The 18,421-nt window shown below is 35.7% G+C and overlaps 1 protein-coding gene across 3 annotated transcripts in view; it reads left to right on the top strand.

Annotated features, from left to right (window-relative positions):
• Positions 1-18,421, top strand: part of TASP1 (taspase 1) — a 312,488-nt gene that overhangs the window by 68,099 nt on the left and 225,968 nt on the right. For all 3 annotated transcript variants that reach the window (XR_008496145.2, XM_054467672.2, XM_054467673.2), the window contains exons 7-8: positions 574-653; positions 14,259-14,365. Coding sequence is in view for 2 of the 3 variants with exons in the window: in XM_054467672.2 (XP_054323647.1) it covers positions 574-653; positions 14,259-14,365 (187 nt within the window). In the remaining variant the exon portion in view is untranslated. The remainder of the gene's footprint in view (positions 1-573; positions 654-14,258; positions 14,366-18,421) is intronic.

Here is an 18,421-nt window from a genome sequence, read left to right as displayed (position 1 = left end):
GACTTAAAAGTTGCTTTTGGGACATACCATAGTACTTTACTTACCACAGTAAAAGTGATTCTGAAGGTTATGTATGTATTTTTGTTGCATCAAGGTTTAGAAATGTAAGCATATATATTTGGGCATCTCTAGATGTACCCACTAATTTTGAATGGATCCAAGTATTCTACTAGGTAGTAATGCCAAATCTGAAGGCATTCACTTAATTGTAAACTGTTAATTTGAGTAACCAGTCTTGTGACATTAACTGAGAACCCTGTTGGTCCAAGATAAATCTTAATGTTTTCTACTGAAAAGTCAACTATTTTTACATCTTATTATGTTGAGTTTTCCAATTTTTACTAGTTAGTTATTGCAAATCGTATTGTAACATTCCAATTGTAAAATTTCTAATTTGGGGAAAAATTTTCAGGAAATTTTTAGCATGCAGTCATCTTATTACTTTGAGTTAAATCTGGAATTATGTCCATATGCAAGACTTTTTCTCAACTGCCTTACCATATTACCTATATTTATTGACTATGTAGGAGAAGATGACACTGTGAATTTTAAAAATAATTTTTCTGTTGTTAGCTTTTTAGTTGGAGAAGGAGCCTACAGATGGGCAGTAGATCATGGAATACCCTCTTGCCCTCCTAACATCATGACCACAAGTGAGTAAAAACTTAAAAAAAATTAAGCTATATGAGCATATATACCTAAAAGTATAATATTGCTTCTGTTATGACCCATGTAGTACAGATATTTATGGAAGAATACTTATATGTTGAAAGATTTGTAGTTAAAAGATACGTAGAAAGTTATTTCATTTTAAACCACCTTTGTATTCCTGAGTTCTTCTCACTGCTTCTTTATGCTTTTATAAAAGTATTACTAAAAGATCCCTTTTAGAGATTACTTAAAATAATTACTACTAATAAAACAATAATACCACCCTTCAATGAGAGAGAGAGATGGAGAGAGAGAAAGAGAAGAAAATATAGGTCAATATTTAACAGTCCTTGAGCTGAGGGAAGGACTTTTTAGTTACAAATGCAAGGGAAGGAAAAACAAAGGTGTGACTACATAAGAGTTAAACTGAAAAACAGTTATCACAAATATGACAAAGGGATAAATATCCTTAATCTATGAAGAAATTTACCAAATTAAAAACAACATAAATACAAGTAATTGTCCAATATAAAAATGATCAAAAGTCCTAAGTAGATAATATAACATAACTGACAGGCAAATTCAAATTCAAATGAGTACATGTTAAATTTGTTCCCTTTTAACTTTTGAAAGATTTAAAACATATTACTCCTGGTAAGTGTTTGGTTAAATAATCATAGTACATTGTAAGTATAAATGTAAATTGGCAGAGATTTTAGAGGACAACTAAGTAGTACAGATAAAAAGCGTTAAAAGCCTTGTTCTGCTTCTAGGAACCTGTCACTGGAGATAGACAAAGATTTATATAGAAGGGTGCTCAAGTGAGCATTATTAAGAATATACAAAATTTTGAAAAAAATCTTATATCCAACACAGAGGAATATGAGTAAATAAATGATCATATATTCTTACAATGAAATGTTATGAAGTAACTAGAAATTGTTGTGAAGACTAATCTCTGATAATGATTAAATCTAATGACTTTAAAAAAGTGAAAAATGAAGTTATAAATATGTATATGTTTGTGTATATTATATGTCTATTTAAAAATATTTGCATAAAATGAGAAAGAAATATTAAAAACTATTTTTTAAATAAAAATTTTATTTTTATCACTGAAATCTGTGAATATAATTTAAATAATCAAATGAAAAAGTGAGGATTAACTCCAAGGAAACCAAGTTAGTTAAATAGGGTATAATTAGCCAGGTGTGGTCGTGCACTCCTGTACTCTCAGCTACTTGGGAGGTTGAGGCAGGAGAATCCTTTGAGCTTAGGAGTTTGAGGCTGCAGTGGGCTATGATTGCACCACTGTATTCCAGTTTGTGTGACAGAGCAAGACCTTGTGTCTAAAAAAAAATTATATTCAGAATGAATATTCATGTAGTGCTGAAAGTTGTAATATAGGGAGGCTAGAGGGAAGAGAAATGTGTGTGTAGCAGTAGGGCTGGCATATGAGAGTTTTAAATTCCCAAGATCCCTGTCACTAATTATGTCTTACAGTCTTTCCAATGGAACTTATTTTACAGTCCTTATATCAGGCAAACGAATTAGGTCATCTGTCAGTTCCTTTTTTTCCCTTGGAGACAGGCCACCTGGCCCCTTCCAGTCTCGAGTCTTACTAGGTCTGCTGTGTGGCTGCCATCCTGGACTGTGCCTTGCTTCACCTTGTGATCTCCTTTGCCTCTTTGCAGTATCAGGTTCTCTGTTTCCTGGATCTCATGTGTTTTTCTTATTTTATTCCTTATTCAGTACATACGAGACTGAAAATCAATTTCCCTTACGTTTTTGAGGAAATTGTTCTCTTATCATCTGGTTTCCAGTCTTGCTATTATTGTGCAAGACTCACAAATACTGTGGTGTATTTTTTTCTCTTTGGAAGGAAGCTCTTAATTCCCATGTTTTGATGATCACAATGAAGCATCTTGGGGCATTTTTTAAAAATTCTTTATGTTGAGTGCTCATTTTGCACATTAAGTCTGGACATTTATATGTTTCAGATTTGGAGAAATTAAAAGAAAATTTTGGGATAATTTCTTCCTTCACATTTTCTGTATTTTATTTTCCTAATACCTATTTTTTAAACACTTTTAATGTTAGGGACACATGTACAGGTTTGTTATATAGGTAAACTCATGTCACAGGGGTTTGTTGTACAGACTATTTAGTTACCCAGGTATTAAGCTAAGTACCCTTTAGTTATTTTTCCTGATCCTCTTCCCCTCTCCACCCTTCACCCTCAGTTAGGCTCCACTGTCTTTTGTTCCTCTCTGTGTGTCTATGTGTTCCATCATTTGGCTCCCACTTATAAGTGAGAGCATGCGGTATTTGGTTTTTTGTTCCTATGTTAGTTTGCTAAGGATAATGGCCTCCATCTCCATCCATGCTCCTGCTAAAGACATGATCTCACTCTTTTTTATGGCTGCATAGTATTCCATGGTGTATATGTACCATATTTTCTTTATCCAGTCTACCATTGATGGGCATTTAGGTTGATTCCACGTTTTTGCTGTTGTGAATAGTGCTGCAGTGAACAGATGCATGCATGTGTCTTTATGACAGAACAACTTGTATTCCTTTGGGTATATACTCAGTAATGGGGTTGCTAGGTCAAATGGTAGTTCTGTTTTTAGCTCTTTGATGAATTACCACACTGCTTTCCACAGTGGCTGAACTAATTTACACTTCCACCAGCAGTGTGTAAGCACTTTTTCTCTGCAACCTCACCAGTGTCTGTTATCTTTTGACTTTTTAATAATAGCCGTTCTGACTGGTGTGAGATAGTATCTCATTGTAATTTTGATTTGCAGTTCTCTAATAATCAGTGATGTTATCTTCTTTCCCACCTTAACCCCGGATAGCCACTAGTATATTTTACATTTGTATAATTTTGTCATTTCAAGAATGTAATATAAATGGTATCATACAGGCTGTAACCTTTTGGTATTTGCTTTTTTTTTTTTTCCCTCCTCACTATAACTCTCTGGAGATAACATCCAGGTTGTGCTTATCAATAGCTTGTTTTTTTTTTCATTCCTGAGTATTGATGGTATGGAGGTACTACCACTGTTTAGCCATTTACCCATTTGTGTCTGGGTTGTTTCCAATTTTTGGCTATTATGAATAAAGCTTCTGTAAACATTCTTGTACTTTTTTTGTAGTTCTTTTTAAAATTATGGTAAAATACACATAACATAAAATTTACCATCTTAAATATTTTTAATGGTATAGTTCAGTAGCTTTAAATATTTTCTTATTGTTATGGAACTAACACTACCATCAACTATAGAACCCTCTTCATCTTGTAACACCAAAACTGTACCCGTTAAACTGTAACTCCCCATGTCCCTTCCATTTAGTCCCTGGCTAATTCATTTTTGTTCTATGAATTCTGCTTTTATAAGTGGAATCACAGAGTACTTGTCCTTTTGTAATTGGCTTATTTCACTTAGCATGACTTCTTCAAGGTTCATCCATGTTGTAGCATGTGTCAGAATTTCTTTTTAAGGCTGAATAATATTTCATTGTATGTATATACCACATTTTGTTTATCTACTCATCCACTGATGAATACGTGGGTTACACTACCTTTTGGCTGTCATGCATAATGCTACTGTGAACATGGCTGTACAAATACCTGTTTGAGTCCCTGCTGTCTATTTTTTTTGGGTACCCCGAAATGGAATTGCTGGATCACATGGTTATTCTATTTTTATTTTTTGAGAAGCCACCATATTGTCTGTTTTCCATAGTGGCTGCACCATTTCATGTTCTATCAACAGTGCACCAGGGTTCCAGTTTCTCCATACCCTTACCAATACTTGTTCTTTCCTTTACTTTTTAAAAAATAGTTGGCATCCTAATGGCTGTGAGTTGGTATTTCATTGTGATTTTGATTTGCATTTCCATAATGATTATGCTGTTAAAGTGTCTTTTCTTGTGCTTATTGGCCATTTTTATATCTTTCTTAGAGAAATATATATATCCTAGTCCTTTGCCTATTTTTCAGTCAGGGTTTTTCTTGTTGAGATATAGGCATTCTTCATATCTTCTGGATATTAACACTTATCAGATATGACTTGCAAATATCTTATCCCATTCCACGAGTTGCTTTTTCACTACATTGATTGTGTCTTTCACTCCATTGTGTCTTTTAAATTTTTATCTATTCTTTTCTTTTATTGTCTGTGTTTTGGTGTCATATCCAACCTTTCCCCTATGTTGTTTTCTAAGAGATTTATAGTTTTAGCTCTTACACTTAGGTCTTTGATCCATTTTGAATTAATTTTTGTATATGGTATAAAGTGGGGGTCTAACTACATTCTTTTGAATGTGGTTATCTAATCTTTCAAACACAGTTTGTTGAAGACTGTTGTTTCCCTATGGAATGGTGCTAGTACCCTCGTCAAATCATTGACCATATATGTGAGAGTTTATTTCTGAACTCTTTAATCTATTGCATTTTTCTGTGTAACGGCCTTTATGCTATTTCCATATTGTTTTTTTTTTTTTTTTTTTTTTTGAGATGGAGTCTTACTCTGTTGCCCAAGCTGGAGTGCCACAGTGTGATCCTCTGCTCACTGCAACCTCTGCTTCCTGGGCTCAAACAATTCTCCTGCCACAGCCTCCTGTGTAGGCACAATCCCTGTGTACACAATCCCTGTGTAGCTGGGATTACAGGTGCCCACCACCACACCCGGCTAATTTTTTTTGTATTTTTAGTAGATATGAGGTTTCACCACGTTGGCCAGGCTTGTTTTGAACTCCTGACTTCAAATGATTCGCCTGCCTCGGCCTCCAAAGTGCTGGGATTACAGGTGTGAGCCACCACGCTTGGACTTCATACTGTTTTGATTGCTGTAGCTTTGCAGTAAGTTTTGAAATTAGGAAGTGAGACTTCCAGCTTTTTTTTGTTTCCAAGATTGTTTTGATTATTTAGGGTCCCTTTAGATTGTACATGAATTTTAGGATTGATATTTCTGTTTCTTAAAAAAAACAAAACAAAACACTATTGGGATTTTGTTAAGGATTCCACTGAATCTGTAGATTGCTTTAAGTAGTACTGACATCTTAACGATATTAAAGCTTCCAATTCATGAACATGGGTGTCTTCATTATTAACGTCTTTAATTTCTTTCAGCAATGTTTTGTAGTTTTCAGCATACAAGTATTTTGCCTCCTTGATTTTAGTTTTTTTCTAAGCATTTTATACTTTTCGATGCTATTGTAAATGGGATTGCTTTCTTAATTTCTTTTTAAATTGTTCATTGTTTATTTATAGAAATGCAACTGATTTTTTTGAGTGTTGATTTTGTATCATACAACTTTGCTGAATTTATTAGTTCTAGTGGGTTTGTGTGTTTGTGTTTGGGGGCGGGGTTGGAGATCTTTAGGATGTTCCAAGTATAAGATCAAGTCATAATTTTATTTCCTCCTTTCCAATTTGAATGCCTTTTACCTCTTTTCCTTACCTAATTGCCTTGGCTAGGACTTCCAGTACTTCTAGGACTTCTAGTTCTAGTACTTCTAATTTTAGGTTTGGACTTCTAGTACTAGAAGTGGTGAAAGTACATATCCTTGTCATGTTTCTGATTTTAGGGGAAAAGCTTTTCAGTCTTTCACCATAGATACGATGTTAGCTGTGGGCTTTTCACATTTTGCCTTTTTATATTGAAGTAGTTTCTATTTCTAATTTGGTGTTTTTACTATGAAAGAATTTTGAATTTTGTAACATGATTATTTGTGCATCAGTTCATGATCATGCTGGGTGGGGTGGCTCATGCCTATAATCCCAGCACTTTGGGAGGCTGAGGCGGGAGGATCACTTGAGGCCAGAAGTTCAAGACCAGCCTGGGCAACATAGTGAGGCCCTGTCTCTGTAAAAAAAAAAAAAAAAATCATATGGCTTTTTCCCTTCATCCTGTTAATGTTGGTGTATAACATTGATTTTCATATGTTGAACGACCTTTGCTTCTTAGGAATAAATTGCACTTTGTCATAGTGTATTATCCTTTTAATATGCTGCTGCATTTGGTTTGGCAGTATTTTGTTGAGAAATTTTGCGTCAACGTTCATAAGGGGTATTGGTTGACAGCTTTCTTATGGTGTCTTTGTATGGTTTTGGTATTAGGATAGTGCTGGCCTCATGGAATGACTTTGGAAGTGTTTCCTCTTTGTTAATGTTTTTGGTGTTTGTTGTTTAAATGTTTGGTAGAATGCTCCAGTGAAGTCATGAAGTCTGGGAATTTTTTTTTTGCCGGGAGAGTTTGGATTATTGATTCAATCTCCTTACTAGTTATGAGTTAATTTAAATTTTCTGTTTCTTCATGATGCAGTCTTGTAGGTTTTGTGTTATTGGACTTTGTTAATTTCATTTAGGCCATTCAATATTTGGGTACACAATTTTTCATAGAACTCTCTTATTTATATGTGTATGTTCATATATATGCATGTATACCTTGTCTCAAAAAAATTATATCTCTATATACACATATATGTGTGTGTGTGTTGTGTATGTGTATACGTGTGTATGTATGTGTGTGTATATATACACCTATGTGTGTGTATATATGTGTATATACACCTATGTGTGTGTATATATGTGTATATACACCTATGTGTGTGTATATATATGTGTATATACACCTGTGTGTGTATATATGTGTATATACACCTGTGTGTGTATATATGTGTATATACACCTGTGTGTGTATATATGTGTATATACACCTATGTGTGTGTATATATGTGTATACACATATATACACACACACACAGGTGTATATATACACACATGTACATACACACGTATACACATACACAACACACACACACACATATATATATGTATATAGAGATATAATTTTTTTTTTTGAGACAAGGTCTTGCTCTTGACCAGGCTGGAGTGCAGTGGTGCAAACATGGCTCACTGCAACCTTGACTTCCCAGACCAAGATGATCCTCCCATCTCAGCCGCTGGAGTAGCTGGGACTACAGGTGCATGCCACCATGCCTGGCTAATTTTTGTATTTTTTATAGAGACAGGGTTTCACCATGTTGCCCAGGCTGGTCTCGAACTCCTGTATTCAAGTGATTCACCCACACTGGTTTCCCAAAGTGCTGGGATTACAGGCATGAGCCACTGTGCCTGGTCTATAATACTTTTTATTTTTGAAGAATCAGTAGTAATGTCCCCACTTTGATTTCTGATTATAGTGATTTGTCTTTTTTTTTCTTAGTTAATCTAGCTAAAGATCTTAAATTTTGTTAGTGTTTTCCATGAACTAACTTTTGGTTTTATTTGTTTTTCTCTATTTTTTTGGTATTATCTATTTTATTTATCTCCACTCTGATCTTTATTTCCTTTGTTTTGCTAGCTTTGGGTTTAATTCTTCTTTTACTAGTTCCTTAAGTTTTAAAGCTAGGTTGTTGTTTGAAATCTTTCTTTTTTTTTAATGTGTTTATAGCCATAAAATTTTCCCTTCATAAGGCTTTTGATGCACTTTGTAAGTTTTGGTGTATTAATTTTTATTCTCATCTAAGGATTTTCTTTTATTATTATTATTATTATACATTAAGTTTTAGGGTACATGTGCACAATGTGCAGGTTAGTTACATATGTATACATGTGCCATGCTGGTGTGCTGCACCCATTAACTCATCATTTAGCATTAGGTATATCTCCTAATGCTATCCTTCCCCCCTCCCCCCGCCCCACAACAGTCCCCAGAGTGTGATGTTCCCCTTCCTGTGTCCATGTGTTCTCATTGTTCAATTCCCATCTATGAGTGAGAACACGCAGTATTTGGTTTTTTGTCCTTGCAATAGTTTACTGAGAATGATGATTTCCAGTTTCATCCATGTCCCTACAAAGGACATGAACTCATCATTTTTTATGGCTGCATAGTATTCCATGGTGTATATATGCCACATTTTCTTAATCCAGTCTAACATTGTTGGACATTTGGGTTGGTTCCAAGTCTTTGCTATTGTGAATAGTGCCGCAATAAACATACGTGTGCATGTGTCTTTATAGCAGCATAATTTATAGTCCTTTGGGTATATACCCAGTAATGGGATGGCTGGGTCAAATGGTATTTCTAGTTCTAGATCCCTGAGGAATCGCCACACTGACTTCCACAATGGTTGAACTAGTTTACAGTCCCACCAACAGTGTAAAAGTGTTCCTATTTCTCCACATCCTCTCCATACCTGTTGTTTCCTGACTTTTTAATGATTGCCATTCTAACTGGTGTGAGATGATATCTCATTGTGGTTTTGATTTGCATTTCTCTGATGGCCAGTGATGATGAGCATTTTTTTATGTGTCTTTCGGCTCCATAAATATCTTCTTTTGAGAAGTGTCTGTTCATATCCTTTGCCCACTTTTTGATGGGGTTGTTTGTTTTATTCTTGTAAATTTGTTGGAGTTCATTGTAGATTCTGGATATTAGCCCTTTGTCAGATGAGTAGGCTGCGAAAATTTTCTCCCATTTTGTAGGTTGCCTGTTCACTCTGATGGTAGTTTCTTTTGCTGTGCAGAAGCTCTTTAGTTTAATTAGATCCCATGTGTCAATTTTGGCTTTTGTTGCCATTGCTTTTGGTGTTTTAGACATGAAGTCCTTGCCCATGCCTATGTCCTGAATGGTAATGCCTAGGTTTTCTTCTAGAGTTTTTATGGTTTTAGGTCTAACGTTTAAGTCTTTAATCCATCTTGAATAGATTGTTGTATAAGGTGTAAGGAAGGGATCCAGTTTCAGCTTTCTACATATGGCTAGCCAGTTTTCCCAGCACCATTTATTAAATAGGGAATCCTTTCCCCATTTCTTGTTTTTCTCAGGTTTGTCAAAGATCAGATAGTTGTAGATATGTGGCGTTATTTCTGACGGCTCTGTTGTGTTCCATTGATCTATATCTCTGTTTTGGTACCAGTACCATGCTGTTTTGGTTACTGTAGCCTTGTAGTAGAGTTTGAAGTCCGGTAGCGTGATGCCTCCGGCTTTGTTCTTTTGGCTTAGGATTGACTTGGCGATGCGGGCTCTTTTTTGGTTCCATATGAGCTTTAAAGTAGTTTTTTCCAATTCTGTGAAGAAAGTCATTGGTAGCTTGATGAGGATGGCATTGAATCTATAAATTACCTTGGGCAGTATGGCCATTTTCACGATATTGATTCTTCCTACCCATGAGCATGGAATGTTCTTTCATTTGTTTGTATCCTGTTTTATTTCATTGAGCAGTGGTTTGTAGTTCTCCTTGAAGAGGTCCTTCACGTCCCTTGTAAGTTGGATTCCTAAGTATTTTACTCTCTTTGAAGCAATTGTGAATGGGAGTTCACTCATGATTTGGCTCTCTGTTTGTCTGTTATTGGTGTATAAGAATGCTTGTGATTTTTGTACATTGATTTTGTATCCTGAGACTTTGCTGAAGTTGCTTATCAAATAGAGACAAAAAAAAAACCCTTCAAAAAATTAATGAATCCAGGAGCTGGTTTTTTGAAAGGATCAACAAAATTGATAGACCGCTAGCAAGACTAATAAAGAAAAAAAGAGAGAAGAATCTAATAGACGCAATAAAGAATGATAAAGGGGATATCACCACCGATCCCACAGAAATACAAGCTACCATCAGAGAATAGTACAAACACCTCTGTGCAAATAAACTAGAAAATCTAGAAGAAATGGATAAATTCCTTGACACATACACTCTCCCAAGACTAAACCAGGAAGAAGTTGAATCTCTGAATAGACCAATAACAGGAGCTGAAATTGTGGCAATAATCAATAGCTTACCAACCAAAAAGAGTCCAGGACCAGATGGATTCACAGCTGAATTCTACCAGAGGTACAAGGAGGAACTGGTACCATTCCTTCTGAAACTATTCCAATCAATAGAAAAAGAGGGAATCCTCCCTAACTCATTTTATGAGGCCAGCATCATCCTGATACCAAAGCCGGGCAGAGACACAACCAAAAAAGAGAATTTCAGACCAATATCCTTGATGAACATTGATGCAAAAATCCTCAATAAAATACTGGCAAACAGAATCCAGCAGCACATCAAAAAGCTTATCCACCATGATCAAGTGGGCTTCTTCCCTGGGATGCAAGGCTGGTTTAATATACGCAAATCAATAAATGTAATGCAGCATATAAACAGAACCAAAGACAAAAACCACATGATTATCTCAATAGATGCAGAAAAGGCCTTTGACAAAATTCAACAAACCTTCATGCTAAAAACTCTCAATAAATTAGGTATTGATGGGACGTATCTCAAAATAATAGGAGCTATCTATGACAAACCCACAGCCAATATGATACTGAATGGGCAAAAACTGGAAGCATTCCCTTTGAAAACTGGCGCAAGACAGGGATGCCCTCTCTCGGCACTCCTATTCAACATAGTGTTGGAAGTTCTGGCCAGGGCAATTAGGCAGGAGAAGGAAATAAAGGGTATTCAGTTAGGAAAAGAGGAAGTCAAATTGTCCGTGTTTGCAGATGACATGATTGTATATCTAGGATTTTCTAATTCCTTTGTGATTTCTTTCTGTATTTTAGTTTTCACAATTTGTGCATTTTACAGTTTTCTTCTACCATTGATTTCTAACTCCATCCTGTTGTAGTTGGAGAAGATGCATTGTACAATACCTATCTTACAATCTATTGAGATTTGATTTGTGCTCACACAGAAATGGGACATTTTGGAAAAATGTCCCAAGTGAACTTGAGAAGAATGTGAATTCTGTTGTTGAATAGAGTGTTCTGTTTATATCTTTTAGATCTACTTGGTTTATTGTGTTCTCTTTTCATTTTCTTTTGTGTGTATTGTCTTGCTATTTTTTTTGTGGTTACGATGGGGATTACATTTAACATTCTAAAATTATAACACTCTAATTTGAATTTAGACCAGCTTAACTTCAATAACAAATAAAAATTCTGTTCTTATACAGCTCTATCTCAACCCTCTTTTGCAAAATTGTATCTTTTCCCATTGTCTGTCTCAAAACAGACTGATAGTGTTTTAATGCTTTAATTTCTTAAATCATGTAGAAAATAAGCTAGGCATGGTGGTTCATGCCTGTAATTCCAGCACTTTGGGAGGCTGATGTGGGTGAATCACCTAAGCTCAGGAGTTTGAGATGAGTCTGGCCAACATGGTGAAACCCCGTCTCTACTAAAAATACAAAAAATTAGCCAGGCGTGGTGGCACGTGCCTGTAATCCCATCTACTTGGGAGGCCGAGGCAAGTGAATCGCTTGAACCTGGTAGGCAGGGGTTGTAGTGAGCCCAGATTGTGCCACTGTACTCCAGCTTGGGCGACAGAGCGAGACTGTGTCTCAAAAATAAATAAATAAAATCACGTGGAACACAAAAAGCATAGTTAGAAACCAAAATTACAGTAAGACTAGCTTTTACAGTTGTCCATGTATTTATCTTTATCAGAGATCATTATTTGTTTACAGGTTTGAGTTCTGTCTAAGGTTCTTTCATTTTAACCGGAAGGATTTCCTTCAGCATTTCTTGCAAGGGTAGGTCCAGTAAAAATGAACTATCTCAGTTTTTGTTTACCTGAGAGTATTTTAATTTGCCCCTCATTTTTGAAGGACTGTTTGGCCACATCCAGGGTTCTTGGTTGATGCTTTTGTTGTTTCAGCACTTTGAATATATCAACCCACTGTTTCTGGCTTCCAAAGTTTCTGATGAGAAATCTGCTTATAATTTTATTGGGGATCCCTAGTAGGTGATAATCTGCTTTTCAAGATTCTCTCTTTGTCTTTGGCCTTTGACAATTTGATTATAATGTGCCTTGGTATGGATCTCTCAGTTTTCCTACTTGGAGTTCCTTGAGCTTCTTGGGTGTTTATATCTTGGGTGTTCATATCTTTCATCAAATTTGGCAAGTTTTCAGCTATTATTTCTTCAAGTTAACCATCTTCTCTTTCTCTCTTTCTTTTCCTTCTGGGACTGTACAGTGTGTATATTTGTAAATCTATGCAAGGGCCCCATGAGACCGAAAGTTTCTCAGAGATAGTTTTCTTTCCCCACCTCTTTCGAATACTTTGTTCTTTCTTTTTCTCTACCTTCTCCCTATTTTCTCCCCCCACCTTCTCTCGGTCTCAGGCTATGCTATAATCTGGGACAATATTGCCTGCACCCATTTGCTTTTGAGATAGAGGGAGTAATGGACTTAGTTATGGATTAGCTTTACTCTAAGAGAATTAGCACTTTAAATTCCCAGTTTATTGTGGGGAATGTCTCCTATAAAACTCTCTACTCTTAATGGGCTTTGGGCTTGACGTATCCCTTTCCTTGATGCCATTTAGTCAAATGCAAGTGTGCTAGTGTTGGCAAATGTTCACAGTGCAATAATACCTTTAGTCCTCAGTTTACCCAAGAATTTAGCTTAGTACTTGTAAGGTTTTGAATGCTTTTAAGGTGGTATTTTAAATATTTTACCCAACATTTTTAGGAATATTTTGTGGATAATTACTCTGAATAACTTAGTCTGCCATTATCAGAAAACTTCAGTAACTTCATCAGTGTTATGTTCCAGTTTGTAATTTCTTTTATGAGCTGGATCTAATTGGCTATTAAAATTTGTATATCAAGTTTTAAAATTTTGATTATTTTATTTATTGATTGATTGAAGCTCTATTTGTTCTTCAATTCAGCCTGGTCAGTTTATCATCTTGCTGCTTCATCCTGTTTTTGATATCTTTCTTTTCTTTCTCTGAGCATAAACATGTGTTATATTCTGTATCTGATTATTCCAGTATCTGAGATTTTTGCAGGTCAGGTTATGCTTTCTGATATTTGGTTGGCTTTTATTCTTGGTAGTTTATCTCTTATGTGTTTTATGAATTTTCCTTTTAAAACTATGAGCACATGTTGATTGAAACATGGGAGTTCTTTGAGGACTGGGTAAGTTAAGGCCAGTTTGTTTTTCTGGGGAGTATTTGCATTTGTGTTTGGAGGCCCTTTGAAGCACTGTTGATCACTTTTTTACCCTGGGGTCTCACAGGTAATGAGAATTCTACTCGAGGCCTATCTAAATGCCCTCATTAGTCATGAAATTTCTAGGGAGATGTTTCCTCTTTACATCTAGAACCAAAGTTGAGATTTGCAAGTTTTCTGGTTTAAAAAATGTTTTATTTACTTTTTATTATTTTTTGGTGCCTGGTGGCTTTTTTCTCATTCTCCCGTTCACTGGGCATATCAACCATTGAGACTTTCTCCTTTCTTTGTGGATAATCTCCAGTGTGTTTTCTCATACTGCATTGTGCCCAAGTTTCATCTCTTACCTCCTTTGCGCAGAGACCTTTAAAACCACAGTTGGCGGAGGCTTGCATCAACAGATGCCCTGAGGGTAGTGTCTACTTTCAGGACTCCTTTGTTTCTCTGGGTTTGACCATTTTCTTAATTTTAAAATCTTAGTTTATTTCTCTTATTCTCCTACTATCCCTGTGTACATTGAAAAGACTTTTTAAACCCTTAATTTAACATACTGAAGGATTTTCTTCTGGGAAGACTCTTCAGATATCTCATTTGACCCATTGCCCTAATATTTCTTAAATGTTATGTTTAATGTTTTTTATTTTTATTTTATAGGATTCAGTTTAGCTGCATTTAAAAGAAACAAGAGGAAACTAGAGCTGGCAGAAAGGGTGGAAACAGATTTTATTCAACTAAAGAAAAGAAGACAATCAAATGAAAAGGTCAGGTGGTGTTTGAAATATTCAAATTAATGTATCATAATGATATATCTTCTGCATTTAGATACAAGCTTTAGGACAGTACAATTCAGTAGAAATAGAATGTGTGTCACATATGTACTTTAAAGTTTTTCAGTAGCTACATTAAAAAATATGTTCATAATATTAGGTTCATAAAAGAGAAAAAGAAAGTAGAAAGAAACAAGGGAAATTAATTTTAATATATTTTATTTAAACCAGTGAATCTAAAATATAACTTTGAAGTATGATCAGGGAAAAATTTTTAATGAGCTATTTTACATTATCATTTTTAGTATTAAGTCTTCAGAACCAGTTTGAATTTTCCACATCTCAATTATAACACTAAATTTTTATTAGATATATTTGATCTGTGTTTATATTTCATAAAAATTTACTGTGAAATAGTAAATTTACATACCAAGTTATTACAGGTATACTTAAATCTTTCTAATAGTTTAATATATTAGAAATTAATTAAAATTTTATAAAATTAAAAATTCAGCTTTCCATTTGTCCTTGCCTCATTTTAATTTCTGAATAGCTACATTTGGCTCGTGGCTACTGTTTTGGTTCTTACAGCTCCAGATAGTGATTCTTAACATGACTGTTTAGGGAGTAGAGTGTAAGTATAAGAAAATATACATATTGTGTTCAGACGTTTTTAGGGATAGAAAGAAGTTGGAAACTACAACATTCTTGCTCAGCTGTGGCTTAGGGGTTTCTTAGCATACAGTGCACGATGGGTGTCCCAGGTCACATAGTCATGTGATGTACCTTAGCATTCATCAATATTCTTTATTGTTTAGTTCTTCTGTAATGGCTTATATACTGTTTTGTCCTTTGCGTCATAGTTTTATATGGTTTACCTATGTATAAATGCATAATACATCATCTTTTGTAGTGATAGATATTTTCTTGGTGTGTTGCCACGAGACAATCAGTTTGGTACAAACCTTTTTAATTTTCTGCCCGGAAAGAGTAAGAATTTAGAAGGCAGATGAACAAATTAATAAGTAGATCTTGATATGATGGTGGTTAGTCTATTTCTTGGGTTTCTGCATCGGATGTGATGTGTGGGTGAATGAATTTAGGACATTTTTGCCTTTTTAAAAATTCATGATAGGCCAGGTGCAGTGGCTCATGCCTGTAATCACAGTACTTTGGAGGCTGAGGTGGGTGGATTACTAGAGCCCAGGAGTTGAGACTGTCATGGGCAACAAGGAAAACCCCATCTGTACAAAAATTTAGCTGAATGTGGTGGTGCATACCTGTACTCCCAGCTACTCGGGAGGCTGAGGTAGGAGAATCACCTGGGTCTGGGGTGTCAAGGCTGCAGTGAGCCGTGATCATGTCACTGTGCTCTAGCCTGGGTGATGGAGTAAGACCCCGTCTCAAAAAAAAAAAAATTGTAATAAAATTTGCATAGAGTAAATGATTCAGTCAGTTTTTATAAACATATATGCCCATGTAAACCATACACCTATCAAGATATAGAATATTTCCAGTTCTTTCATGCTGCTTTCCAGTTAGTCTCCAACTTATAGGCAGCTACTGTTCTGATTTTTATTACAGTAAATGTTTTTTCTTGCTCTGAACGTTATATAAATGGAATCATACAGAATGTACTCTTTTCTGTTTGGCTTCTTTCACAAAAAGCTTTTATTAGACATTGTATCACTGATTTATTCTTTTTTATTACTGATTAATATTTGCTAATATAAATACACATTAATTTATCCATTTTCCTGTTGATGGACATTTGATTTTTTTTCCAGTTTTTTACTATTATGAATAAAGCTGCTGTGAAATTCTCATACCGTTCTTTTTGTGGAGATCAGGTTAGGATTTTTATATATAGAAGTTTCACTGCATTTCATAGAGAATATCTTCAGCTGGAATTATTCAAGTAGTTCAGTTTTCCATTCAGGAAATGATACCGAACTGGATAGTAAGAAAATAATGGTGAACAAGATGGAGGAAGCTCATGCTCTAATGAGACCTTACATTTTAGCAGAAAGAGACATATTAGCATATAATTAAGATAGTTATTCTGGTAACTGTTATGAAGGAAAAAAAGAAGAACAAAATGATGTGATATAGAGTAACTTGGATGTGAGAGTCTGAGTGAAGACTTTATTAAATAGGATGATCAACGGAGACCCCTATGAGGAGATAACATTTGAGGTGACATCTAAAAAATGAGTGGCTTTTATGAAGACTCAGTGGAAGAGTGTTCAGGCAGAATGAGCTGCATGTGCAGAGGCCCTGTGGGAGTTTGGCATATTACACGAATGGAGAGAGAGAGTCAGTGTGCCCAAATCAATGAGCAAGGGGAGAATGGTATGAGATGAAGCTGGAGAAGTTTGTATGAGCTAGCTCCTTTAGGACCTGGTAGATCATGGCAAGGAGTTTGAATTTTATTCAATAATTTTATTTATTTTATTCTTGAATTTTATTCAAGAATAATGGCTAGCCGTTGAAGAGTTTAAAGTAGGGAAACAGTGCTTTCTCATTCACATTTTGCAAAGTTCTCCATGGGCTACTATGTGAATAATCAGTCCAACGGGGAGGTAAGAGTAGAAGTTGGGAGACTAGTTACAAAGTCATTACAGTTTGGAGATTATGGCACCTTGGACTGTAGGTGATAGGGATGGAGATGACGATAAGTGAATATATCCAGAAAATATTTTGAGGGTTTCTAGAAAGACAATATTGATGCCAATAGTTATTGGCAAGAAAGAGAGAGGAATTAAGGATTTTACCTGAGCAGAGGATTTAAGGGTTTTAGCTGAGCAGTTGGATATTTGCCATTTACTAAAAGAGTAGTAAATGGGGAAAGCTGGGGAAATAGGGCTTTCTGGTGGTAGAAGTAGGCAGTGGAAATCAGTAACTTTCTTAACCCATCTCCAACTTAATGGGCTCAGATTAACCAATGCTTTCCATTTTCACCATAAAACCTATTACTTGATGCCAATAGCACCTTAAATACCCAAAGCTAATAGAGTACCTTTTGGTGTACCATCCGCCTCTGTTCCTGTCATTTGAATTATATGCCACCAAGATCCTCATTATGCTTGCTGTGAATCAAGGGGTAATTTTGATTTTCAAGTCTTTATTGCTTGAGAAAGACATTTTGTAAGGCTAAGGCTGCCATAGATAGTGATTCCTCTGATGGATTTGGGCAAGGTAAATTGAAAACCTTCTGGAAGGGACTCACTATTCTAGATGCCATTATGTATGTTCGTGATTCATGGGAGAAAGTCAAAATACCAACATTCATAGGCATTTGGAAGAAATGGATTCCAAGCCTCATGGATGACTTTGAGGGATTCAGGACTTCAGTGGAGGAAGTCACTGTGGATGTGGTGGAAATAGCAAGAGAACTAGAATTAGAAGTAGGGCCTGAAGATGTGGCTTGAATTGCTACAATCTCATGATAGAACTTTACAGGTGAAGAGTTGCTTCTTGTGGTTAAGTAAAAGAAGTGATTTATTTAGATGGAATCTACTCTTGATGAAGATGCTGAAAGTATTGTTGAAATGAGAAAGGATTTAGATTTTTTTTTTTTTTTTTTAGAGGGAGTCTTGCTCTGTTGCTCGGGCTGGAGTGCAGTGGCATGATCTTGGCTCGCTGCAGCCTCCGCCTCACAGGTTCAAGCAATTCTCCTGCCTCAGCCTCCTGAGCAGCTGAGACTACAGGCACCCGCCACCACGCCTGGCTAATTTTTGTATTTTTAGTAGAGATGGGGTTTCACCATGTTGGCCATGCTGGTCTGAAACTCCTGACCTCAGGTGATCCAACCACCTTGGTCTCCCAAAGTGCTGGGATTACAGGCATGAGCCACTGTGCCCAGCCAAGATTTAAAATATTAGGTAAGCTTATTAATAAAGCAACGGCAGGGTTTGAGAGTTGAATCCAGTTTCGAAAGAAGTTCTGTGGGTAAAATACTGTCAAGTAACATCATATACTACAGAGAAATCTTTGGTGAAAGGAAGGGTCATTCGATGTGATAAACTTCATTATTAGTTTGTTTTAAGA

This window comes from Pongo pygmaeus, chromosome 21 (genome assembly GCF_028885625.2).
Source record: "Pongo pygmaeus isolate AG05252 chromosome 21, NHGRI_mPonPyg2-v2.0_pri, whole genome shotgun sequence".
Taxonomy (NCBI): domain Eukaryota; kingdom Metazoa; phylum Chordata; class Mammalia; order Primates; family Hominidae; genus Pongo; species Pongo pygmaeus.
Note: the sequence above shows the minus strand (reverse complement) of the source record. Positions and strands in the feature narration are given on the sequence as shown.